This window comes from Kogia breviceps, chromosome 18 (assembly GCF_026419965.1).
Source record: "Kogia breviceps isolate mKogBre1 chromosome 18, mKogBre1 haplotype 1, whole genome shotgun sequence".
NCBI classification, from domain to species: domain Eukaryota; kingdom Metazoa; phylum Chordata; class Mammalia; order Artiodactyla; family Physeteridae; genus Kogia; species Kogia breviceps.
Window position 1 is genome coordinate 14,822,204 of NC_081327.1, and position 26,605 is coordinate 14,848,808.

Below are 26,605 nucleotides of genomic sequence, written 5' to 3' on the forward strand. Positions count from 1 at the left end.
AGGGTGTCACAAGGCTGGACTCAGAAACCCAAATCTAAAGCTCCCATTCCTACAGACCAAGGAGGCCAACAAGAACAGCGATTGGGAAGTGGCTTATATCAACTCAGGCCGAACTGGTTGGCTGGATGTATTCGCTATACTCATCGGTTTAGGCATCACTTATTACTATGCCCTATTTGTGTGAAGACCAGGCCCAGTAGCCAATGGGTTCACCCATCCCAACAGAACCCACCCACCAACACACTAACCAGCCAAATCAGCCACCAAGCAAGAAACCAGCAGCTGAGACATCCCCTAGCCAGGAAACCTACCAGCCAAGGAACTCAACATCCAAGCAACCCACTAGCCCAGGAACACCATATTACTTCATCCTCTTGGCCTCCAAATCTGTCATCATCCGCCTTGGGGATCCTCACTTTCACGCTCTAGATGCCCTAAGCTCCTTGATACTGGGCTGCTCTTTCAGGAAAGTATTTATTTAAACCAATAAAATCGAAGGGAATGTTCCAGCTTCTCCTGTGTGTGCGTGTGTGTGTTTCTGAGTCAGTGTCTGTGTTTCTCTAGGGCTATGTGTTTCCCAGATCATGTGAAAATCCGAATGACCTAATGGTAAAGCACAGAGACATAGAAATCAGACAGATGTGGGTTTACATCCCACTTCTGACACTTAGAAATTGTATATCCTTGAACAAGATAATTTTCTTGAACCTGCTTCCTTTTTAAAATCGACATAATAATTGCCAATGTGGAATGATATTTAGACATTTGAATTAATGTTCTCTAGGTTCATTCAAGCTGGTATTCCAGGCTTCTAGTGTCTCAGAGAAGGGATAGGAAAACAGAAACCTCCTCCAGCTTTTGAGATTAAAAGTCAAACTCTTAAAGAAAGAAGGAAAGACCTCAAGAAGTGAATGGTAGATTTGGCAGAAGAGCTGATCAAGACCACCTCTCCCCCAATCCTGAAAGGGAAATGGCCCCCTATTCATGGAATAGGGGAAGTAGAGGAAGGCTAGTTGCCAGTATATCCATCAGAAGGCCCCTAATAGCCTGCATCTCAGGAAGGGGCAGGGTGTCAAAGACCCCAGATAACACCTGTATTCCTACTTCACATATAAACGCTAGAGAGGCTTTAAGATCTCAAAGAAAATATGCTGTATGGTGTGGAGGTTTAGGGAGAAATGGCCTGACAGCCAAGTAGGATATCTCATGGTGAGAAGGAGGTGACGGCTATAGGAATGCCAAGTGCCGGAGTGACAATGACTGTCAGAGGGGAACTAGAGATAACGCAGAAGCCATCCAGAATGAATGAAAACAGAGACACAGGCTGATCCCATAGACAGCACTCAGGGGTTCCTTCTGGGGCCCTAGCTTCACGGACAGCCCCAAATTCAGACCCAGAAACCTTCGACTTAGCAGGATTAAGTTTCCACAATCAAGAGGAATGGAAATTATCAGTAGAAATTAAGTTGAATAGCTGTGGGAAAGACTTCTGACTCTTTCCCAATGTTCATCTCCTTTTCTTCCTGGGAGCACTACTCAGCCACATTTCCTAGGTTCCCCTGTGTGGCCATGAGACTGTCTTTGGCTTCACGGAATGTGATCACAAGCAACGTGTGCCACAAACAACCCTGGCCTTAACCCACCTCCCACAGGCACTCCCCCATTTTCCTCCTACCCTAGCTGATTGGGCAAGTGATAGCCATGGTGATTTGAAAGTCACATGTTGTAGAATGGAAGAGCTCCCATCAGCCTCTGTCCCTGAATCATTCTTAGGAACAGTCACCCTTTCCCCCACTGCCTCTCATGATTGAGTGGAAAATAAACTATTATATTGTGCCATGTCATGTATGGCCTACCTATTTCTACAACTTAATCCACCCTAGCCAGTGCACATGCAGGAAAATAGAGTTACATTTCTTAGACATCTGGGGTTACAGCTTTAAGTTCATACCCAACAAGAGACCCATCTTGGAAGGTTTACAGAAAATAATGAGGGAAAGGAAAGAACAAAAGTGCTAGTCTATGGTTAACCTTAACCGTAGCTGTTACAATGCTGTTTCTATTACCTCCATGGCCCTGGGTATCTGCAGAGATTACACTTGTTCGTGGGATAATGCTCCATGTTATGGGTGTGCCCGGAAAGGGGATTATATCTGCTTGTCTGCTGTGTTAGTGGGTCTGGAGGGTCAGCCATCCCTGTTTCTCCCCAGACCAGCCCAAGCTGGGCCTGTCACATTCAGCTGCAAAGCCATGTCAAGTCAGGATGGCCCACATCAGCATGAACAGCCAAATCCAAAAAAGTCACATTGTGCTATAAGATTTAGAAAGCCACCCAGTCTTCTCTGCTTCAGCTCCCTGACTTCCCCCAACCTGTATTCCACTCTCCGGCATTCATCTGGTATTTACCACCATGTAAATATAAAACAAACCAAAAACTGATATTCTTATATCTTGAGATGTCATCAGTTGAATTACTATAATGAAACATGCAGATTTAACACCTACCCATTCTTCTCTCTCTCCCCTACTTCCCACAGAATGAGACTACAATTTTTAATTCAGTTTATAGGGCTTACATTTCACTATGCCTGTGTAAGTATGCTCCATTACTGGGCCTGGTGGTTTATGGTGATTACATACTCTGAACTAATTTTTGAGCTCAACAGCCAAGCAACACATCTCCCTGTAGTCCTTCAGATTTTTTTCTTCCTTTTTTTCTTCCTCTTCCTTCTCTTCCAGTTTTTGCCCCTCCTCTCCCTCCCCCTCCTGCTTCTCCTCATCTTCCTCCTCTTCCGTCCTCTGTTCTATTTGCTCAGTTATCTATGTGCCCCTTCACGAATTGCCTTCCTAGATCCCTCTCTAACACACCCTTCTATCTCTTTCCTTTGAGAGTACTTGGTACCACCTGAAAAAATTATCTCGTTTATTTATTCATATGAATAGTTATCTTCTGTTTTGGACTGTGGATTCCATGAGAGCTCTGGGTTTATCTCTCTTGGTCACCTATTGGTTCCCAGAGCCCAGCACAAGCCCAGGCACAAGTAGGTGGCAAATAAGTTCATATGGAATGAGTTGGTAAATCCCACTCTTCACACTCGAGGAACCCACCTGCAGGTCCGACTGGGAAATAGCAGCCAGTTACAAAGGCCCACCCATTTTATGCTTTGTGAACAATCTGTGGTCCAATTTGCTAAAAGAAAAGCAAGTATCTGAATTCTTCAAGCCAATCAGGAGATGGGGGAACACCCAGGAAATAGCCTCTGTATTCATTGAGCCAGTCAGAAACCCAGGCTAAAAGAAAAACCTTGAAACTCCTCCCCCGCATATGCTGAAAGAAATCACAATCAGTGCTGAAAGGAAAGCAGACTCAGAGGCAGAGTGGATGATGGGAGAGGCCATGCCTTGGTGACATCGTTCCCCCGGGTGGTTGGACCTGAAATGAGTTGGTTGGCTGACCAGGGACTGTGGGGACGTTAAAGGGGGTGAACAAGGATTCCAGCAGGATAGGATGACGCTTATGAGGTCACAAAGACAGGTGCTTAGGACCAGGGAGAATTATGGGGCATGAGGAGACAGGTCGGGGGATGGCCAGGGGGTTGTGGGGTGACTGGGGTCTTGTTATGTAGCCCAGATGGGGTTAAGGGGATGGGAGAAAGTTACAAGGAAAGGGAGGGGGTATGGGAACAGGGAATTAAGGGCCACAGGGAATGTTAGGATGAGAGGAGGAGGAGGTTACGGTGGACAGGGAGGGGATTTGTGGGTCAGAGAGAGGGTGATGTGTGGACAGGGACAGCGTTATGAGGTGGGGATTTGGGGGCCACACGGAGAGGATTATGGGATATGGAAGGGGGTATGTAGTACACAAAGATTATTGGCAGCTGCAAGGGGCCTAGAGGAAGGCAGTAGGACATTATAGATGATTAGGGAGAGAGTTAAACGGTACAGGAGGGAGGTGATGAGACAGCAAGTGTTTTGTGGATCCTGTGGTGCATCATCGCTGGGGCCCGTGTACCCCTTGCTGGTGAGCCAGGGTCAGCTTCCCTCCTGACTGGTGGGGTCAGGTCAGCCCTCAGCATTCCCCAGGGTCTCGGCTGTCCCCCCTTGCTGTCTGCAGACCTTATGTGTGCTCGTCTCTCCCCTGCTGGCCTGAAGTGTAAGCTGCAGCTCCTTGAGCTCTGTAGGCCTCATGAGGCCGTCTGGTGATGTCTGTGGACCATCCTGTGGAGACCTCCTGCCTGCGTCCATCGTATCCCTTCTCTGCTGTTTCCCTTTCGGGATTCCAGCCCTCATTTTCTCCGTCAGAGTGAGGCAAAACCCCTTATCTCCCATCCCAGGGGTACCCCTCTCTCTCCTAACCCATTTCTCCCCCTTCCCCCTGTTCTCCCCAGAGCCCTACCTTCTCCCCATCCCTCTCCAGCCTGTCAGAGGGACAGCTCCCCATTTGTTCCCCCTTTTCTCCAGGAGCCTACCCTGCCCCTCTCACATTCCACCACTCTGCTTCTTCCCAGAACCCTGTTTTTATTTCACTGTGTCCTTTGTCTCCATTCCCTCTTCCTGTTCCCCCTTCTCCTTGGGTCCTGTCCTGACTCTCCTCCCTACCCTGGCTCCGGTTTCTTCCTAAGGAAGCCCCCTCTGGCCTCCCTTAGCCCCACTCCAACCAAGAACCCCTCTCTTCCCTGGATCAACTTCTGAGGCCACTCATCAGCCAGCCTCCCCCTCCCCCACAGAGCCAGGATGCCAACAGCTAGGGAGACAGAGTTAGGGCAGAGAGGAATTCTAACATGGCCTTGGCCATGGGCATCATGATTGTCATCCTGGGACGGCTGTTCATGTTCTTCACTTTTTCTACTCACTTTGTCTGGTGACAGATGTCTCCACAATCCAGGAGACCCTGAGGATGCCCTGGTCCCCTCTCCCTCAGTGTGCCAGGGGCGGAGGGCCCTCCTCTCTCCTTGCAGACCCTTTGGACTCAGATGTCCATGTCCTAACTTTGTCCCTTGGACAAAGTCTCCCCCCGCCACTGGCACCTTCGAGGATAATAAATCATATGAGGAGATTTCTCCTCCACTCCTTCTGAGTGGTCCTTCTTTTTCTGTGTGTGTGAGTTCCTTCAGGGTTCATTCAATCATTCAGTAAACATCTACCAAGTACCTGCTGTGTGACAGGTACTCTTTTGGGCCCAGGAATACTGCATTGAACAAGACAGGAAAGATTCCTGCCTCACAGAATGGACATTATCCTGCAGAATACAAGGAACTCAACAAGACATAAGTAAATGAGATCATTTCCGGTATTGGTAAGCACTACAAAGGAAACAGTGATGTAACAGTAGTCAGTGGTACTACTTAAGATCGGGATATGCTAAGATTTGTAGGATGGAAAGAAACCTCCACATTGAAGATCTAGAGAAAGGAGTCCCAGCCAATGGAACAGCAGGTACAAAGGCTCTGAGCAGTTTAGCAGCAGGAGAGTGTCAGGAGGTGAGTTTGTAGAGAGGGCAGTAGCCAGGTGTTGCAGCATCTTGTACACCATAGGAAGGTGTTTGAATTTAAGTGTGAAGGAAAGGCATTGGAGGATTTAAACAAGGGAGTGACATGTGGTCTGTTTTTTGTTGTTGTTGTTGTTTGCAGTACGCGGGCCTCTCACTGTTGTGGCCTCTCCTGTTGCGGAGCACAGGCTCCAGACGCGCAGGCCCAGTGGCCATGGCTCATGGGCCCAGCCGCTCCGCGGCACGCGGGATCCTCCTGGACCGGGGCACGAGCCCGCGTGCCCTGCATCGGCAGGCAGACTCTCAACCACTGCGCCACCAAGGAAGCCCTGGTCTGTATTTTTTAAAAGTCCACTCTAGCTGCTGAGTGGAGGGTGGATTGGGGCAGGGGTGGGGAGAGCGCAGAGTTGAAGCAAAGAGACAGCTGGGCAGCTGTCACATGGTTCAGGGCTGGCTCAAACCTGGAGTGGCTGTTAGCAGCAGGGAAAGGTTTGGAATAGGTCTTAAGGTTGGAAGTTTAGTAACGACCTCTAGTTCAACATTGCATATTAAAAGCATGCTAACTTTTCCTGCCTTCACTATATCCCCCGGAAATGGAAGCAAATTTAGGTCGATCCTCCATATTACTTGGTTATTTGGTTTCTTTTTTACTGCCTTTTAATCTCCCCCTTTTTTCTCTTTTAATCTGCTGGGAGGGTTCCTCTATCTGACTTTCCAACTCAGCTGTATCCATCCTGCTTTTAATCCCATCCATTTTGTTCTATATTCCAATTCTATTTTCATAGTTGTGTATTAACACTTGGTTTTCTAAGGATTTTTTTGTTTTTGATTCATGTTGCTAAGATCTTCTTTTATCCTCTTAAGTGAACTGACCAAGATTATTTCAAATTCCTAGTCCACTTTGTTCCAATAATTTGTCTTCGGGGATATATGTGTTAAGTTCTAAACTTTGGGAGTATTAGCTGGGTTTTCTAGTTGTGCCAGTAGAGGTGAATTTTAGGAGCCAGGGGATGGCTGAGGCCCAAGTGAGAGCCCTAGGCATGTTGACTCTTAGTTGCTGTCTCTCCACACAGCAGGCAGTCTCTCTAAATTGTAATTACAGCAAGTCCCTTACGTACGAACCTTCAAGTTGCGAACTTTGAAAGATGTGAATGTGCCCAGAGAAAGGACGAAGAGAGACAAGAGGAAGAAGAAGTAACTGGAGAACCGAAGAGATTCAAGTCTCAGGAAATGGCAAGGGGATTTTCTTTATTTGAGGAGGCACTGTTAGTTTTTGAGGCACAGGACCCAAACGTAGGACACGAAGGCTGCAGCAGCCGTTCAGAATGCAATCCAGTGCTACCATGTGTCATTTATGATGAGAAAAAAAGAGCTACTATCCAGACATCACTGGGTCATTTTTTCAAGAGGGTAGATAGAATTGAATCCAGCAAAGAACCAGAACCTTTGCCATCAAAGTCAGGCATGAGTGAAATTGCAGCTTGCCCTCCGTCTCCTATTGCTGATGATCTTTCAGCTCTACCAATTCCCACCCCGTCTCCCTCCTGCAGTCAGTAACTCCTCTTGCCTGTTCACTCAATGCCAGCCCCTGTATGCCAGCTGTTGTGCTGTACTACTGCACTTTTCAAGGCACTGTACTGTAAGATTAAAAATGTTTTCCTTATTTTTTATATATTATTTGTGTGAAAAGTATTATAAACCTATTACAGTACAGTATATATAGCTGATTGTGTTAGTTGGGTACCTAGGCTAACTTTGTTGGACTTAACGAACAAATTGGACTTACGAACGCGCTCTCAGAACGGAACTCGTTCGTATGTGGGGGACTTACTGTACTCAGTTCTGGAAGTTTGAAGGCAGTAGGATGGAGGATTGGGTGAATGTCCAAAGGCAACTGCTTACTCCCTACCTCTTTCTTGGACACCAGCCTCCTGGCATTGTTCCTGCTGATTTCTGTGGTGAAGGGACAGCCAATGATTTTCTCAAGGCAACTATAGAAAAGTCAAGAGCAGGATCTGAAAGCATTCTTCCAATAACCCAGCCATTCCATCCATAGATCTATACCCACAGAAACGCATACATATATTCACCAAAAGATGTGCTAGAATATTCACAGCAGCTTTATGCATAAGAGCCCCAAACTGGCAACTACCCAAATGCCCATCAATGGTAGAATGCCAAAATAAATTAGGTGCACTCTCCAGCAATGAGGATGATTGCTCCACAACCACACACAACAATGTGGATGCATTTCACAGACTTCAAGTTGAGCAAAAGGAGCTTCCTACAGACTCATGTTGTAGAAAGTACAAAAGCAGGCTAAATTTGTGTCTAATGGTTACCCCCGGGGAGCAGTGAATGGAAGTAGGCCCCGGGGGTAGGAGGTTGAATGCTGGTTACACATATGTGTTCAGTTTGAGAAGATTTGAGCTGTACCTTTCTGACGTGTGCACTTACCAGTATGCATATTATACTTCAATAAATTCCTTTTAAAAGTCAAATATTACCTTCAGGAAACAAGAATCACACAGACACAGACACAGACACAGACACACACACACACACACACACACACACACAGGCACACGTGCTCACCTTTCCTTCAATTTATCAAGTCTTGGCCACTCCAGTCACCTGCCCCGCACCACCTGTAGCCACCTGGGCAGCTTATACAGACCCCACGCCAGCTCAAGGCAGCCTTCAGTCTCCCCAGGGCGTCACACTCTTTCTTGTCATTGTTAATTCCTAGAATCCATGTTTTTTCTCTCCCTTTTTGTCTTGGGGGAGAAGCAACAGAGAATACACCTCTCTGATTTAAAAAATGTTAGTACATCTCACAGATCTCTAGTCCCACTATCAACATGAACCCATTTGGCTTTGAATATCTATACACAAACACACCTTGCTTGCCACTGTTCTCTCCCCCTTCTGTCTTCTATTTTCAGATGTCTCAATTTTTATTGGGTTGGAATAATTCCAGTACTTTCTGTGGATACAATATGTGAGTGGTAAACTTCTTAAGTCACGGATGAAATGAAAAGATTTTGTAATTAGAACACATGAACGATCTTACCAGGGATAAAATTTTTGTGTCTGGGGCCAGCCTAATTCTCTCTCCTTTTTAAAAATTTTATTTTATTATTTAAAAAAATTTTTTGGCCACACCACATGGCATGCAGGATCTTAGTTCCCTGGCCAGGGATCGAAGCCATGTGCCCTGCAGTAGAAGCACGGAGTCCTAACCACTGGACCGCGAGGGAACTTCCTGTCTCTCTTTTTAAGTAACTTGTTCTGTCTAGAACTTTCTGGGATTTTTGTCTTACTCTTAGAATTCAGGAACTTCACCAGAAGAAGCCTAGGAGTGTGTGTCTGTGCGTGTGCACAGTGCTGCCAGAAACTTTGCAAATTCTTTCCATGGGCAGTATTTTGTCCAGCTTGGGAAAATTATCTCTTATTATTACCTTATTACTTCCTCTCTTTTTCTGAAAATTCCTACATATTATACATTAGATCTCCTGGACCCTTTACATAATTTTTTTCTTGTGTGGTTGTTTTCTTATTGTTTTTCTCTGAAGTTTGAGATATTCCTTCCATTTAATTATCCACACCAACAAATTGGTTGTTTATTTCAATTACTCTATTTCAAGTCTACATTTGTTGAATATTTAAAAATTACTGATATACATAAATTAAATAATTTAAAAAATCATTTAATTTAACTAATAAAATTTGTAGCATAGTGGTATCAGAGATGTCTCTAATAAAGAACTCTTTTCTCTTCCACAAACTCAATGGAAGCCCCTAATCTAATTAAGTGAGCAATTAGAGAACTTCTCAGTTCTCTTGGGAGAGTCACAATGTTCTTTCTTTCTTTCTCCCTCTCTCTCTCTTTCTGGCTGCACTGGGTCTTCATTGCTGTGTGAGGGCTTTCTCTAGTTGCAGTGAGTGGGGGCTACTCTTTGTTGCGGTGCATGGGCTTCTCATTGCTGTGGCTTCTCTTGTTGTGGAGCACGGGCTCTAGGCGCACGGGCTTCAGTAGTTGTAGCACGTGGGCTCAGTAGTTGTGGCTCGTGGGCTCTAGAGCGCAGGCTCAGTAGTTGTGGCACACAGGCTTAGTTGCTCCGTGGCATGTGGGATCTTCCCAGACCAGGGCTCGAACCCATGTCCCCTGCATTGGCAGGCAGATTCTTAACCACTGCACCACCAGGGAAGTCCCGAGTCGCAGTGTTCTTTTGCAGGCTGCTGGTGGCAGGTTCCCTGCACAGGCTAGACAGGAGGGTCTTGGGAACAGCAGGCAGTGAAAAGCCCACAAATTTTTGCTCCAGAGGACCTATGATGAAGAGAAAGGCAAATGTTTCCTTCTGTTTTGGACACAGTGCCAGGAATCTATGGATTTTCTAAGGGCATAGAAAAAGTTTTGAGCCACAAACACACACACACACACACACACACACACACACACACACATTGGCTTCACAATTATTGACTGAATATTTGGAATTAATAAAATTCAAATAAATCTAATAATAACCTAACCAATTCCATCACTAGGTCAATTGTTAAATTTAGTATCTGTGAAAATGCAGTCTCCATTGAAAAACAACTTGGAGGTCAGACTTCCCCCATTCCGTGAATTCTCTAGCATGCAAAATTGTTGCCAACAAATCTTAATCAATAGCAAATTAAAGGTTATTCATAGTCAAACAGTTTTAATTCTTTATTTTCCATTCAAAAAGCAGCTTGAAGATGGGATCTTGGTGGATTTGATCCGTTGCTCTGCTGGTGAGGGGTGTAGAAAGGCTTCCCTGTCCATGGTTCTCCCTAGGCTCAATCTCAGGGATTGGGAGCCCTGCTTCTTTTGCTTCTTCCCCAGGCAACCTGTTGAAAGAGGTGGCTAGGGCTTCCCTGGTGGCGCAGTGGTTGAGAATCCGCCTGCCGACGCAGGGGACACAGGTTCGTGCCCCGGTCCGGGAAGATCCCACATGCCGCGGAGCGGCTGGGCCCGTGAGCCATGGCCGCTGAGCCTGCGCGTCCGGAGCCTGTGCTCTGCAACGGGAGAGGCCACAACAGTGAGAGGCCCACGTACCACACAGACACACACACACACACACACACACACACACACACACACACACACACAAAAAGAGGTGGCTACCCTAGGGTATCTCAAACTGTGGTCCTAGGACCAGCAGCGTGCCACCTAGGAGTTTGTTAGAGATGCAAATTCATTGGCCTCACCTCAGACCCACTAAATCAATCTCTGGGGATGTAGCTCAGAAAATTGTTTTAAGAAGCCCTCCAGGAGATTCTGATGAAGCTTCTTCAGTTCTACTGCCCGATCAGCTGGCTGTCTGACCTTTTCCTGGCCTCCCTCACCTCCCCTGCCTCTTAGAGCAAAGCCTGGGAGGTTCTTCTAATGGCTAATGGCTGTGCCCTCTTTCCTGAAGCACCACCCCCTTCCTCAAGGACATTGGCTACTCGTCTCTAAGTACCCCTTAGACCTCTTCTCCTGCCACTCCCTGTATGAGTCCTACTCTCTCCATTGCTTTCACCTGACCACCCCTCACCCCCTGCTGTGTGATCTAGGCAAGGTGGAGGGGGTGTATTCAAGACCCACCCCCTAGGTGGGGTGGTCTATTTCCACCTATTTCCAATAGGAAATATGCTGAGAGAGACCCCTGCCAAGAAGTATCAAAGAGCTGATTAGGAATTAAAATTCAAGAAAAGGGCTGGATGTTGTTCCATATTTAAAAGAAGAGAATTTGAGAGTTCTTGTGAAGTTTAGTCAATCAAGACTTTTTGAGAGAGTTGTGGAGAGTCCAAACTCTGCATCTCTCTCAAGATTGGTCATTGCCTGAGACCTTGCCCCCCAAGTACACCCCAAATCCACACCCCAGATCCCTTTCCTGAAGTCCCCACGCCCTGCATTGTCTTCTGTCCTAATCTTAGGGATTTGGGGGTGGGATGGTTGTCCCTACTGTGGTCTTCAAGGATCCCAACCACTTCCTACCACCCCTCATTTGACCTCATAAAATCACATCACCCTCTCATCACCACTGACCAAAAAATAACAGGAAGGGGGCTTCCCTGGTGGCGCAGTGGTTGAGAATCTGCCTGCTAATGCAGGGGACACGGGTTCGAGCCCTGATCTGCGAGGATCCCACATGCTGCGGAGCAACTAGGCCCGTGAGCCACAACTACTGAGCCTGTGCGTCTGGAGCCTGTGCTCCGCAACAACAGAGGCCGCGATAATGAGAGGCCCGCGTACCGCAATGAAGAGTGACCCCCGCTTGCCACAACTAGAAGAGCCCTCGCACAGAAACGAAGACGCAAGACAGCAAAAATAAATAAATTAAAAAAAAACTATACTCCAATAAAAATAAAATAAAATAAAACGTATGGGGAAAATCAAAGCCTCTAGAAGAGCTACAACAATCTTGAAGAAGAACATGGTTGGGGGTTTACACTATAGAACTTTCAATGCTTACTGTAAGACCTACAGCATGACGGTGTGATATTGGTATAAATATAGACAAAGAGACCAGTGAAGCAAAACAAAGAGTGCAGACATAGACTAACATGTACACAGTCACTTGGTTTAAGAGAAAGGTGCCAGTTTAATACAATGGGGTCAGGAAAATCTTGTCAATTAATGCTAATGAAACTGTATATCAATATAGTGAGAAAATGAATCTTGAATCCTTCCTTATGTCATACCACATCATTTTTTGCATATGTCAACCTACAACTGTGCTGTCCAGGATGATAGCTATGAAATTAATTCAGGATGGATCTCAGACCTAGATATGAAAGCTAAAACTATAAAACTTCTATGAGAAAACACAGGAGAGTATTTTTTATAACCTTTGGATAGGTAGACAAAGATTTACTAAACAAGACTCAAAAAAACCTAAGCATAATATTTAAAATAATTGGATTTTATTAAAATTTAACACTTCTTCTGAAGACACCACTAAGAATGTGAAAAGTCGTCACAAATTGAAAGAAAATATTTGCAAAAAGAAAAAAGCAAGCAGTTCAACTTTTTTAATGAACAAAAACATGAACATGCATTTCACAAAATATAATTTCTACATGGCCATAGCATGTGCAGGGTGATTAACATCCTTCGTCATTAGGGAAATGCAAATTAAAACCAAAATTAAAAAGACTGTTGTCAACAAATTTTAGCAAGAATGTAGGAATCCATCTGTATTCATTGGTTGCAAGAAGAAAACCAATTCTTTTACAGAACAAGAAGCACAGAGTAGCACTGAGTTAAACAAATAGACTGCCAGATATTTCTCCAGCAAAGATGGGTTTATTTGGGATCAGCAGAGAATTGCAATTGGGGTCTGCGACCATGGTGAGCCATGTGCAAGTCCCCGAAATGCAAGGGAAGGGGGACACTTTTCAGTGGGGAAAAGGAAGTTGGGAAGGCTATTGTAAACAAAGAGCTGAGGGCTTTTCATTGACTGAATCCTTGTCAGGAAAGAAGAGGCATCTTTCTTCTTCCTGTTGGGCTCTGCTATTGATGCAGGGCACAAGAGCGCCCCCTTCTGATCTTCTAGCTCTACTTGATTAAGATTTATTTTTACTATTTTCACAGTAGGCAGGCTCCAGGCACAAGTACCTAGCTCTGTTTTCAGCTTTTCTCCTAATCCTGCCCTTATACCTGGTTTTGTGGACAAAGCAGACTCTAGATTGTGTAATCTAAGGGCACTTCAGAAGTTGGGTGAGCCCCTAGGGGGAGCATGAGGCGGCACAGCCCTTGAAGTTCACTCTTGCTGACACTCCACCGAGCAATGTTTCTGGGCAGTGTTGCACAGTAAACCCTTAGTGGTTAGAGGGAGCGATGGTCTCCCTGGGATGTAGCTCACTGGCCAAGAGACACATGACCACCAGCCATGGGATCCACCAGGCAGGAAATACACCAGCCAAGGAACTCTCAGCCATGGAAGGGGGTTCTCATTCTTATTGGCCTGTGTTGGTGATTCCTCTGGTATGAGGTAAGGAGCACCGTAGGGCAGTATGATTTCTGCCTACACGACCCCTACACCTTCCAGCTTCCAGGCTTGCAGGGACTGAGGACGGTGACTGCCTAAGATGTAAAGGGCATCGCTGAGTCCATCATCTTAGGAGATCGACACACACACGCACAGACAGATACAGACACACTCAGGTCCCACGTGGCTTGCTCCTGGCTGAGGTTTCCTGGCGCCTTCTCTCTGCCAGATGCTCTCCCTTTCCATATGCAAATCCCACCGTGTCCAAGGGACCCAGGGGTCAGGGCACTGCCCCATTCTCTGTAAGAATGAAACTGCCAGGCTCTGTCCTCAGGCAAAACAGAAACCTTCTGCCTTCCACTCTCCTTTCTGCTCAGGGCAGCCGGTGCAACCCCACAACCCAAATCAGATTCTCTCCCTCCTTGGCTTGAACCCTCCGTGTTCCCATGGTTCTTGGGATCAAACCCAAATCCCTCACCCAGGTGTTCAGGCTCTGCCTTGGTCTGCTCCTCTCCTCTTGCCTCCACACTCTAACCACACTGCCTTTGTTTCTGTTTCTGGATCACACAGCTCTCTTTCCCACCTCAGGACCTTGGCACTTGCCATTCCCCCTGCCTGGAACTCTTTCACCCTGATTTTCTTAGGGCCAGCCCCTCATCCAGGCTTGGATGTCCTCTCCCCAGACAGGTCTTCCTTGACCTCCTCACTCCCCTTTTCACCTCGTGTCATCCTCCTGGGTCCCTATCCCTTATGTCCTAATTATTCCCCATAGCCCTTGGTCCTCTCTGAAATCATTTAGTTTATTTATTCAGGTTTTCCCTGTACATCTCCCCATCTCCCCCACGGACTGCAAACTCCAGGAGGGCTGTGGCTTTGTCTCTCTTGGTTGCCACTTGGCCTTCAAGAGCAGAGCACTGCCTGGTGCACTGTAGGCTTCCAATACTTCCATGTTTAAAAAAATTACATCCTTCCCTTTGCCTATCAAAGAATCAGCCCAGAATGCACTAGCCAGTACTTGAGGCTCACCCACTTCATTCACTAAGTCAATCAGGAGTTCAAATTGGGAACAACAACAAAAGCAAATAGTTGAGGACTTTCCTGGTGGCACAGTGGTTAAGAATCTATCTGCCAATGCAGGGGACATGGGTTCGAGCCCTGATCCGGGAAGATCCCACATGCCACAGAGTAACTAAACCCATGCGCTTCAACTACTGAGCCTGCGCTCTAGAGCCCGCGAGCCTCAACTACTGAAGCCCGCGCGCCTAGAGCCCTTGCTCCGCAACAAGAGAAGCCACCGCGATGAGAAGCCCGCCACTGCAACGAAGAGTAGCCCCTGCTCCCTGCAACTAGAGAAAGCCCGCGGGCAGCAACAAAGACCCAACATAGTTAAAAATAAGTAACTAAATTAATTTTTTTTAAAGGCAAATAGTTGAAACCCCACATCTTTGTTCATTGAATCAATCAAGAGGACAGGCAGAGAACAGGGGTGGTGGTGGTGGGGGCGTGCCTAAGTAATGCTTCCTTAGTACATTGAACCAACCAGAATCTGGGTCTAAATGCTTGAGGCCCCACACTCCCAGCATCCTCCGTTATCAGGGCAGCCAATCACAATAAAGTGGTAACTAACAGAGGACACGCCGCTGTGACTCAACTCGCCAGGGCAGCCCCAGGACTAGGATGAGCGGACAGCTGTGGCATTAACTGTGGTTGATGATTGGGAGATAGTGGGGAGTTTAACGGAACAGGGAGGGAGTCAGGAGAGGACAGCCAGAGCTAATATGGGATAGACAGGGGGATGATGGGTGTCTGAGTGTCCAGGAGGGAATTGTAGGGTCGCAGGAAAGTTTCTGGGGTAAAGGAAGGGGATTTGTGTGGGAAGGAGGCTGGAGGTTAGAAAAGAATGGGAAAAGGTTATGGGAGACAAAGAGAAGATTATAGGGGTCCAGGAGAGGGTTACATGGGATAAGGAGGTTCTTGTGGGACGGGGAAAGGGTTAGGAAAGGACCAAGGGGAGGTTATGGAGTCTCAAGAAGGGGTTCTGGGGGACATGGGAAGGGATTTATATGAAAACATTGAAGGGTGTATAGAGGCAGGGGAGTGTAGGACAGAGAAGTTATAGGAGGGGGTTATGGGGAACAGGGAATTATAGACACAGGGAGGTTATGGGAGGATGGATGGGTTATGGGAGGTGTTATGACAGACAGGAAGAGTGTTCTAGGATCAGGGAGAGGAGTGAAGCAGGACTAGGACAGAGTTACAGGATGGGGAATATGATGTATGTTGCCAGATCTTGGCTCCCTATGCACTGATGCCAAATAAAAATATGGAGACAGAGATTTGGAAGATAAGAAGTAGAGAGGCTTTTTATTTCCTTTGCCAGGCAAAGGGAAGACACAGTAGGCTAGCACCTCAAGAACTGTCCCGCCCCATCCTGGGGAATTACAGGGGGTCTTATAGGTGGAACTCGAAGTCCAGGGTAAGTGATAAGGATGAAAGTGGTGAAGGTCTTGCGTTCTTCTTGCAATATTTTAAAACAGTCACTGCTGGCATCAGGCAGCCTGGTAAGTGGGTCCGTTCATCCCTGGGTTGCCGGCCTGTGACCTCCTTTCTGGAATGTAAACAGGTCCAAGGGGTGATTTGCTACAAGAGAATGCAGCAAGAGTAAATGCTGGGTGCAGGGTACAATTCGTATGGAATCAGAGAGTAATTCGCTTTGTTTAGCTTTGTGAAGGACACGTCTATCTACAAGTGTGTGTTAGTAGGAATAGCTAAAGAATAACCAAGATTGCTTAACTCTTTCAGGCCTGTTTATGCTGTTTCCCCAGCCTGTTCATTGTTGCTTATTTTCCTTGTTTATTAGAAAAGTCTCATTTCTATTTTTGCTGCAACAGGTGCAGACAAACGATTACAGAAGTGACGAGAGGGTTAGAGGGGTGCAGAGAGTAAGTAATCGTCTAAAGCAGCGGTTCTCAAAGCCTTGGTCCCTAGCCTGCAGTAGCAGCCTCACCTGGGAACTTGTTAGAAATGCACATTCTTGAACGCTGCCCCGGAGCTAAGGAATCAGCAGCTCTGGGGATGGGGCTCAGCTTTGTGTTTCAATAAGTCCTCCAGGTGACTCAGTTGTATGCTCAAGTTTTAGCATCGCTGGGCTCAAGTGACCATTTAATTTAACCTCCAAACTGAGCACTTTTTAGACTAAAAGGGGAGTGCTCAATAATTTGGTAGGACCAGGCTTAACTAACTGGACAGCACCGGCAAACCAGGGTGGAGCACGTTGCTGGAGAGCAGGGATGGGTTTAGGGAGACAGAAGAAACATTCAGGGTTTCGAAGTTACTTGGAGGGTGTCATAATAAGGGCCAGTGGGAGTATTCTATGGAGCCATTGTGGTGTCACAGGGTCCATTTTCCCATAGCGGTGGCCAGGGTCATCGTGGGGCAAGTATTTCCAGCATCCTCCTGTTGGTGGGGTTGGTTCTGCGAGTCCCCATTACTCAGCATCTGCTGACCTTTCGTGGTCCCTCTGTACACCCCACCCCCTCTGCTGGAGTCCATGGCTGCTGTGGCTGACGTCCGGGCCACAGAGTTCAAGGTCACTGCGATGCAGCCCGTCTACAAGTCAGCCTTCAACATTCCTGTGAAGGACTACACGCTGCTGTCCATTTTTTTCAGTTTTCTACTTCTTCCCACTGGGGATACCTGCCAGGGTTCTCCTGCCTGGTGGGTGGGGATGAGCCACAGTTCTGCCTCTGCAGAACACCCCCAAGCCTGCCCCCTTTCCCCTTCCACGGCTGCCACAGGAGCTGGCCCCTGCCCCGCTCCCCCTCCTCTCTAGTACTAGCCCCAGCCCCTTCTCCATCCCCCCCTCCCCGCTACCCTGGGATTTGTCCCAACCCTGTTCACCATCCTGCTGACCCTGCTTCTCCCCTCAGATCCCGCGTGTGCCCCTTCCTACCTGGTCCTGCCAGGCCCCCTGCACCATCTCACTCCATCGCCTCCTCCTCTCCTCCACCTCATCCTGATCACCTGATCCTGATCATGGGCTCCAGGTTCTCTCCAGGGGACCCTTCCTTTGTTTTGCCCCTTTTAAGAAAAACATCAGGCTGTCTTCACCTCCGCAGACATGGAAAGCAAACAGTTTGGAAAACAAAGTCAGAGCAAAGAAAAATTCTAAGTTGGCCTCGGGCTTCAGCAACGTGGCCATCATTGTAGGCCGATTAGTACTCCCGTTCATCTTTATGCCACAAGACAACTCAGAACACCTAGCAGAGAACCGTGAGCCGGGAGACCTTTCTGGCATGCCCTGTGCCCCTCACAGTACCAGGGCTTCTCGCTCCCCTGGGAACTTTTGGACTTGGATTTGGACAGTAGTACCCTGTCCCTGCCCGATGGAGGAAGTCTTCCCTCTGCCACGTCCTCTGGGAGCAGTCCATGTGACGCCTCCTGCGTGATTGTGTATATGTATTTGTGTGGTTGGTATAGGCCTTTACACGACCCCAGGTACTAACAGCTCCTATTAGTATCCTGGAGGCTTCATCCTTCATTCATTCAACAGGTTATTGCACACTTCCTGTGTGCTAGGCATTGGGCTAGGGCCACAGGAGTCAGTGCTGAACAGGACAGATTAGGCCATGGCTTCAGAAAATATATGTTATCTTGAGGGCAGTTAGAACATAAATAAGAAAATGCAACTTAACAAGGTTACTTCGGGCCATCATAAATAATATAAAGGAGGCTGGAGGATGGGAGGGAGACACATATGATAACGCGTTCAGGAAAACCTCTCTTTTGGGGGGGTTGTGAAAGTTTATTGAAGTGTAGTTGATTCACAATGTTGTGTTAGTTTCTGGTGTACAGCAAAGTGAGTCAGTTGTACAGATATATACATATATATATGTATAAGTATATATACATTTTCATATTCTTTTCCATTATGGTTTATCACAGGATATTGAATATATTTCCCTGTGCTATACAGTAGGACCTTGTCGTTTATCCGTATAATAGTTCACATCTGCTATTCCTAAACTCCCCAACCCCTTGCCAATCACAAGTCTGTTCTCTATGTCTGTGAGTCTGTTTCTGTTTCATAGATAAGTTCATTTGTGCCATATTTTCGATTCCACATGTAAGTGATGTCATATGGTATTTGTCTTTCTCTTTCTTATTTACTTCACTTAGTATGATCATCTCTAGGTCCATCCATGTAGCTGCAATGGCATTATTTCATTATTTTTTATGGCTGAGTAGTATTCCATTGTGTGTATATTTATTTATTTATTTATTTATACATACACCGCATCTTTTTTATCCATTCATCTGTCGATGGACATTTAGGTTGTTTCCATGTCTTGGCTATTGTAAACAGTGCTGCTATGAACATAGGGGTGCATGTATCTAGGGAAAGCCTCTCTTAAGAGGTGACATTTGAGCTGTGGCCTGCCTGAAGCATGAGAAGGAGAAGGTTATAGAATTACCAGGAGAAGAGAGAATCAAGCAGACAGAATACCATGTGTAATCTTCCCGAGGTAAGAAAGAGTAGGAAAAGGGGCAAAGCCAGCAAGCCTGGAGGATAGCCATGGGAATATGTTAAGAAGTCAGTGTGGAATGGTGAGCAGGGAACATATCACCCAGAGCCAGGAGGTCATGGTAGCCATGTTCATGGTGTGGAGTTTGGCTCTGAAGTGTGAAGGGAAGCCACTGGAGATATTAAGCAGGAAAGCACAAGATCTGACTACTCTCTTAAAAGGTCCAACTTCCATGCCTGGAGGATGTAGAAGGTCATGGCAGAACGTTTTCCTCCCTAACAATTATGACTAAAGGAATAACTAAAAATTCATATTTTAAAGTCATCGAAGAACTATGGAATGTAAAGCGTAAAATCTCAAGAAGCTAAATTCCAGTGAATGAAGAATCCATCTTAAGTAAACAGAAATCAGACAGTTTTTCTCCTTTCTGGGGATTTTTGCCAAATGTTGGCATAGGTGGATAAAGGGTTGGGCCTGTGACAGAGGGACTGTTCTAGGGAAAGAGAAATGAGAAAAGCTTTTTAAAGTCAAGTGGGCAGGTTGAAGGCTGGAGTGCACAGCCAAATGCATAGCTGAAAAATACAGTATCGGAAATTAAGTATTATTTTGCTGGGCTTAACAACATCCTGGATGCAGTAGAAAAGATCAATATATTCAAACCAATTTAATAGAAATTATCCAAACTGAAGCACAGAGAGGAAAAGGAAGGAAAAGGATCACACTGTCTGAGTGCTGTCAGATACTATCTAGTTGTCTTGACATAGTTGTAATTGGAGTCCTATATGTAGCGGAGCTCTGGTACAGAACAGATTCAATATGTGAAAAGATCATGGCTGAAAATTTTCTCTAAATCATGGAAAAAATGTTAATGCAGAGATTCCAGAAGCTCAGAAAGGTCCAGAGAGAAAATCTTTAAGGCAGCTGTATCCATCAGGTTTCTCCAGAGAACAGAATAGAGATGGGATAGAAAGATAGAGAGAGAGAGAGGGAGGGTGAGGGAGAGAAGGAGATTTATTTTAAGAAATTGGCTTATGTGATTGTGCGGACTGGCAAATCTGCAATTTGTAGAGCAGACTGGCAGCCTGGAAATTCAAATAAGAGTTGACGTTGTCATCTTTACTCCGAAATGCGTAGGGCAGGCCAGCAGCGTGGAAACTCAGGCCGGACTTCTATGTTACAGTCTCGAGGCAGAATTCCAGGAAACCTCAGTTGTCCCTCTTAAGGCTTTAACAGATTGGAAGAGCCCCACCCACATTATGAATGGTAATCTGTTTTACTTAACATCAACTGATTGCAAATGTTAACCACAGATATGAACTACTGTCACAGTAACATCAAACAACTGGGCACCATAGCCTAGCCAAGTTGATACATAAAATTAACTAACCATCACAGCGGCCACAGAGAAGAGACACCCTGAACTTCAAGGGAACAAAAAAAAACCCCTTTATTTTTCTGGTTTTATTGAGGTATAATTGACAAATAAAAGTGTAAGGTATTTAAAGTGTACAGCGTGATGATTTGATATACATATACATTGTGAAAGGATCCCCCCGTCCATCACCTCACATATTTATTTACCTTTGTGTGTGTGTGTGTGTGAGAGGACATTTATATTTGACCCTCTTACCAAAGTTCAGTTATACAATATAGTGTTATCAACTAAGGATTATCTTCTAATCAGAAATCATTGAAACCAGGAGACATTAGAATGACATTTTCAAAGTACTGAAAGAAAAAAACCCACAAAGCTGTTCCTCCGCTCCCATTCCTGATTGGCTGGAAAGACAAGAAGGATACATAGCCTAGGAATTCATATCAGCCAGCTGCTCGTCCAGCCCTATCATCCTTTCGTCCTCCTTTCATGATTGGCTCACATGCACAGGGGGTGTGTCCTGGACAGATCCGCTGTCCTGATTATGTTGGCCCTGCCCACCCCTCTGTTCTTTTTTACCGATTGGCTGACAGTTGGTATGGACTGGCTTACTTTCCTGATTAGGCTGATCCAGTCCCTCTTTTTTTTTTTTTTTTTTTAAGATTTATTTATTATTTATTTATTTATGGCTGTAGGGTCTTAGTTGCGGCACGTGGGATCTTCGTGCGCTAGTTGTGGCATCTGAGTTTTCTTTGTCGTTGTGGTGAGGTTCTAGGGCGCGTGGGCTCTGTAGTTTGCAGCAAGCAGGCTCTCCAGTTCAGGCGCTGGAGCTCAGTAGTTGTGGCGCGCGGGCTTAGTTGCCCCGAGGCATGTGGGATCTTAGTTCCCTGACCAGGGATCGAACCCGCATCCCCTGCATTGGAAGGCAGATTCTTTACCACTGGACCACCAGGGAAGTCCGCAGTCCCACTTGTTGATTCTCCTCTTCCGATTGACTAGAAGTTGGAGGAAGTCTTATCAAAGATGTTGCATCTCCTCACCACCCCCTTCCGGAATTTTGGCTCCCAGATTAGACAGTTAGATCAAGAGACCTGTATCCCTCATTTTGGCTTCTGAACCCCATTCTGAACTTTGCATACTTCTCTATCCAAGAATACCTTTTCTAACGCTATTTTCTCAACTTCCCTGTCAGGCATGGGGAGTGGGGAGTCAGCCTGCCCTAATCATAAAATGCAGCCTTGAGTTCTCACGGTTTCTATCAAACATCTGTGAGTTTTGCCTTTGACTCCTCCAGCCATGCCTTCATTCAGCAAATAGTGAACCACCTGCTGTGTGCCAGGTTCTGTGTTGGGTCCTGGGGGCTCTCAAAAACACAAGACACTGCTGAACGCACCCTCCTTCATGAGGCTCCCTTATCCTTTGTCTCCGGAGCACCTACCCCCGCCCCTTTCCTGGTTCTCACAGCTCTCAGACTGTGCTTTCATCTTCTTGAATAGTGTGCTTCCCAGAGCTGTGTCCTGGCCCTGCCCTCCCCTCCTTGCCCCCCAACGTCCCCCCACCCCAGAATACAAGGACCATGGGTGGGCAGGACCATGACTGTTTTGTTCACTGGAAATCTCAGTGCTCAACAAAAAGTTTGGCGTGTAGTAGGTGCTCAGTAAACATTCCATAAATCATTGAATGGAGGTTGGTTTTCATGTGAGGCCTTTTTGTCAAATGGTGTCTGGTATGATTGTGTATATCCGCAAGTCTGTGAGGACTCTCCAGCCAGGCTACCTGTGTTCAAATCCTGGCTCTGCCACTTACTAGCTGTGTGACCCTGGCCAAGTCATTTAACTTCTCTGACCCTCAGTTTCTTCCTAGTGAAATAGGAATAAAAACAGTACTTTCCTGATGAGGTTATTGTGAGGATGAAACGAGCTCACACGTATAGTCACTGGAGGCAGGGCTGAGTGTGATAAGTTCTCCATGAGTGTCAACTGTTATCCTGGGTTTCCGGACATTGTGTCTGTGTGTGTGTGTCCCTCTGTTTTATGTTAGGGACATGTGTCTTTGGTGGACAAAGAACATCATCCCAAAGCAGGACCACGTGTCCATGTCAGTATTTGTGACGATGATGGCTGCTGCATACTGTTGAGTGTCCCAGGGACCCGAGATTTATTCATTCAACAAAAGTTTGTTGTGTGCCCACTATTTGCTATTCTAGGCACTAGGGATACGTGAGTCAAAAAAAAATCCAAAGAAACAAACAAAAATAGGCATGAGGTGAGCCTGCCCTCATGGAGCTCACATTCTATCAGGAGGATTCAGAAAATACAGAAGAACCCAATAAATAAGAAAAATTATATAGGTTAGAAGGTGATAAATGCTATTGGTGGGGGACAGTGGAGAAGGTGATGGAGATGGAGAGGGCGGGAGGGAGACCTTGGGTTACAATTTTAATTAGGTTAGTCAAGGAGTCTCACTGGGAAGACAACATTGTGTAAAGACCCGAGGGAGGGCGAGAGGGGGCTGTGCAGAATCTGGGGGAAGAGCATTCCGGGAAGAGGAAACAGCAAATACAAAGGCCAGGAGGCAGGATGCCGTTCACTGTGTCTGAGGCACAGCAGGGAGGCCAGCGTGGCTGGTGGGGACCTAGCCGGGGGGAGTGAGGGAGGAGGTGAGGTCAGGGAGGCAACAGGGCAGCTCACCAGGACCTCGGGTCCCAACGTGAGGACTTGGCTTTTAGCTGGAGTGAGGTGGAGCTCCAGGAGGGCTCTGAGCCAGGAGGGCCCTGGTCTGACTCAGGGGTTCGCAGGCTCCCTCTGGCCTCATGTGGGGAGCAGATGGTAGGGGCGGGATGGGAGCAGGGAGACCAGGGAGGAGGCTGCTGCGAGAGCCCAGACAGGACGGGATGGAAGTTGAACCAGAGTGGGAGCAGAGAAGGGAGAGATGGTTGGATTCGGGGATATGATTTTAAGATCCCAGATAAGGAAGCCTGGCAATTTCCTGAGGACAGTTGACCTTTGCACTTCTGGACAAAGGTGGGAAAGGAGCAGAACACAGGAGACCTGGATGCCAGCTTAGCCAGGCTGGGGCGATCTTGCCCCTCACTCCTTGACCCCCTGCCTGCTCCTCTGCCAGCTGGAAGAAGAAGGGGAAGCAAGGTCCCTGCCTGCTGGGCCCCTAGCATCAATCTTCTCAGGGTCTGGAGTGGGGGATGCAGGTGGGGGAAGGGTGACCTGCCCAGGAGGCGAAGGGCATTGCTGAGTCCACTATCTTATCAGAGACCAAACACAGACAGAAAATCAAGGTCATAGTGAGTTCTTTCACCGAGCAAACCCTCCCTGAGGCCAGCCTGGGCCGACTCTGGGCTGGGTGGTGCAGGCACAGAGTGGTGACTGAGGCATCCTGGATCCCACCCTCTAAGTCCAGCGGGGAGGGGAAATGTCACCAAATAGCGACAGCCCAGACTGGTCAGGCTTGTGAAGGAGGAATTAAGGGTCAGAGTGGTCAGGGCTGGGAAAGGGAAGCCTAGGGGTCTGTGGGAGCCCAGGGTGGGTACCTGACCCAGCCTGGCGGGTTGTCCCAGAAGATTTCCTGGAAGAAGGGACATCCGTGCTGGAGCAGGAAAGACAAGAAGTAGTTAACGTGGGGAGGACGCAGGGTGAGTGTTTCAGGCAGAGGAAACTGCACGTGCCAAAGTCTTGAAACGATCTTTTTTTTTTTTTTTTTTTTGCCTCCCTGCGCGGCTTTTGGGATCTTAGTTCCCTGAGAAGGGATCGAACCCGTGCCCCCGTCAATGAGAGCGAGGAGTCCTAACCACTGGACCGCCAGGGAACTGCCTTGAAATGATCGTTTTGACAAGCGGACATCCTAAAACATGGAGGGGAAGTGGCCCAGGGGAAGAAGGAGGGACAGCCAGGGGTCTGATTCCAGCAGGCCTTGTAGGACGCTGAGCCCCTAAGAGTGTTTGTGGTCACGATTCTAGGAGACTCTTGTTCACATTCCCCTGAAAACCGACTCAGATGTTCGCCATCCATTTAATAGTCTGTCCTCTAACAGTCAGGAAACATTTTTTAAATTCTGACCATTAATTGTTCTCAAAAACTTCTCCATGATCTGTGTGCCCCAGGCTCAGAGACATCTCACTCCACCGTGCTGAATGGATCGTGTCACGCTTGTGAGATTCTTGTGAGAAGTGTGTGCCCCTGAATGGTGCCAGGAGTTGCCCGTCCCCTCCCCACATGGCACAGTCCGCCCCGGCGCCGCCTCAAGTGCCAACGTTGGCGCACCTCCCGCTTTATCCAGATCCTGCCTGTGGGTAACTGCCTGTATCCACTCCTGAGACAGGGTTAGGGTCGCTTGGACAAGCAATGAAGGAATAAATGCACAAGCAAAGATCCTCCAAAGACACAGAACTTGAAAGCTGTGTACCATCTGAAGGCTGTGTAATCAGGGGGGCTGAAAAAAAACTTTTAACTGGGCACTGACCAGTCAGAATGGATGAGGCCCTGAGGCTAGAGCAGGGTCAGGCTGGGCCGGGTGTGGAAGGTCTGGGGGCTCAGGCAGAGGCTGTGTTTCCACTGTTTGAATCACCAGTCCAGATGAGTGCCAACTGTGACTGGGTCAGTGTTTTGAATAGAAAATAAAGAGATCGTAGGACAGCCCTCTGGTCATTCCCTAAGCCTCTTGATATCCCCGAAATGTCCACCCCGTTCCAAACTGCTTGAAGGCTCAAAAATAAAGCCCACCCTGACATGATGCAGGACACACATCTCGGCTGTGCTTCTGCCAATGACGAGGAACCACAGGCAAACCCAAACCGAGGGATATTATACAAAATAACAGAGATAGCTTCCAAAATGTCAAGGTCATGAAAAGCAAGGAAAGACTGGGGAAATGTCACAGATTGGAGGAGATTAAGGAGCCAGGACGACTAAATGCAAAGTGTGGTCCTGGATTGGATCCTGGATCAAGAAAATGACAGGAGAGGAAAAAATGGGGAAATTCAAATAAATTCTCTAAGTTAGTTCATAATGTCATATCCATGTTAATTTCTTGAATTTGATCATTGGACTGTGGTTATGTAAGAGAGTGTCCTTATTCATAGAAGACACATGCCTAAGTATTTATAGATAAACAAGCATCCTGTCTCTAACTTACTCTCAAATGATTCAGCCGAAATCTATCTATCTATCTATCTATCTATCTAGCACAGATGTGGTCAAGTTGTTAAATTTAGGTGAAGGGTAGGCAGGAGTTCATTTTACCATCCCTGTAACTTGTAGGTCTAAAATATTTAATATAAAGCATTGAAAATTTACATAACAAAACTCAGAAATGAGAAAAACAAATGAGACAGGGACCAGAGAAGGAGAGTCCCTGAGTTTTGACAGAGGTCTGCACAGTATCACAAGTCAGCCCTCTGCCTCCAGTGATGGTGCCTCGGTCTCTCCATCTGTGACTTAGGTTGTGGGCTTCCCTAGTCTGTGCAGGTATGACTGCATATCTGCCCCAGGCCCTGGACACAGCGAGGGGCACCAGATGAGTTCCCAATGACAGACTTCCTGAGGGCCTGGCCAGTGCTCCAAGTTTGCTAGTGAATGTTCCCAACCACTCGAAGAGATAAATCCTGTTTCAATCCAACAGTCACTATTGAGCATCTATTGTGTGTCTGAGAGCACTGTTCTGGGTGCTGTGTATATAGCAGCAAACACAACCAAGTCCCGGTCTTCCTTCTCATGGAACAAGACTGACACCAAACAAATGAGATACAATGTCAGGTTGGGATAAAGGGTGTGTGTAAACAGAGTGAGGGGATGGAGCCTGATGGGGATGCAGTATTATAACTGAGGACTCTCTGAAGAGGTGACATATGAGCTGAGACTTGGAGGTGAGAAAAAGCCATTCTGACATCTAAGGAAGAGGGTACCAGGCAGAAGGAACTGCAGGTGCAAAGGCCCTGGGGCAGGAATGACCTTGGCCTGTACAAAGCACACCAAGGCCAGTGCCGATGGCTTGGCAGTAGAGACAGCTGGGGCAGGTGAGCTGGGGCCAGAGCTTGCAGGAACGATTTTGGAGTTTATTCTGAGTGAGAAGGGAAGCCCTTGGAGGGTTGTAAGCAGAGGATTAACACAAGCTGTTTTACACGTGTGACTCAGAGAGAGAAGCCCCCAGTGAATGAGTGGACTCATTGTAAGGGCAGTGAGTGTGACTTCAGCCCTGCCTC

At 47.0% G+C, this 26,605-nt stretch overlaps 2 protein-coding genes across 2 annotated transcripts in view; both read left to right on the forward strand.

Annotated features, from left to right (window-relative positions):
• Positions 1-442, forward strand: part of PMIS2 (PMIS2 transmembrane protein) — a 36,653-nt gene extending 36,211 nt beyond the window's left edge. The window contains exon 3 of the mRNA XM_067019239.1: positions 25-442. Coding sequence (XP_066875340.1) covers positions 25-184 — 160 coding nt within the window. The 3' untranslated portion in view covers positions 185-442. The remainder of the gene's footprint in view (positions 1-24) is intronic.
• The window catches only part of ATP4A (ATPase H+/K+ transporting subunit alpha), a 77,275-nt gene that overhangs the window by 36,211 nt on the left and 14,459 nt on the right, over positions 1-26,605 (forward strand). The gene's annotated exons all lie outside the window — the stretch shown is intronic.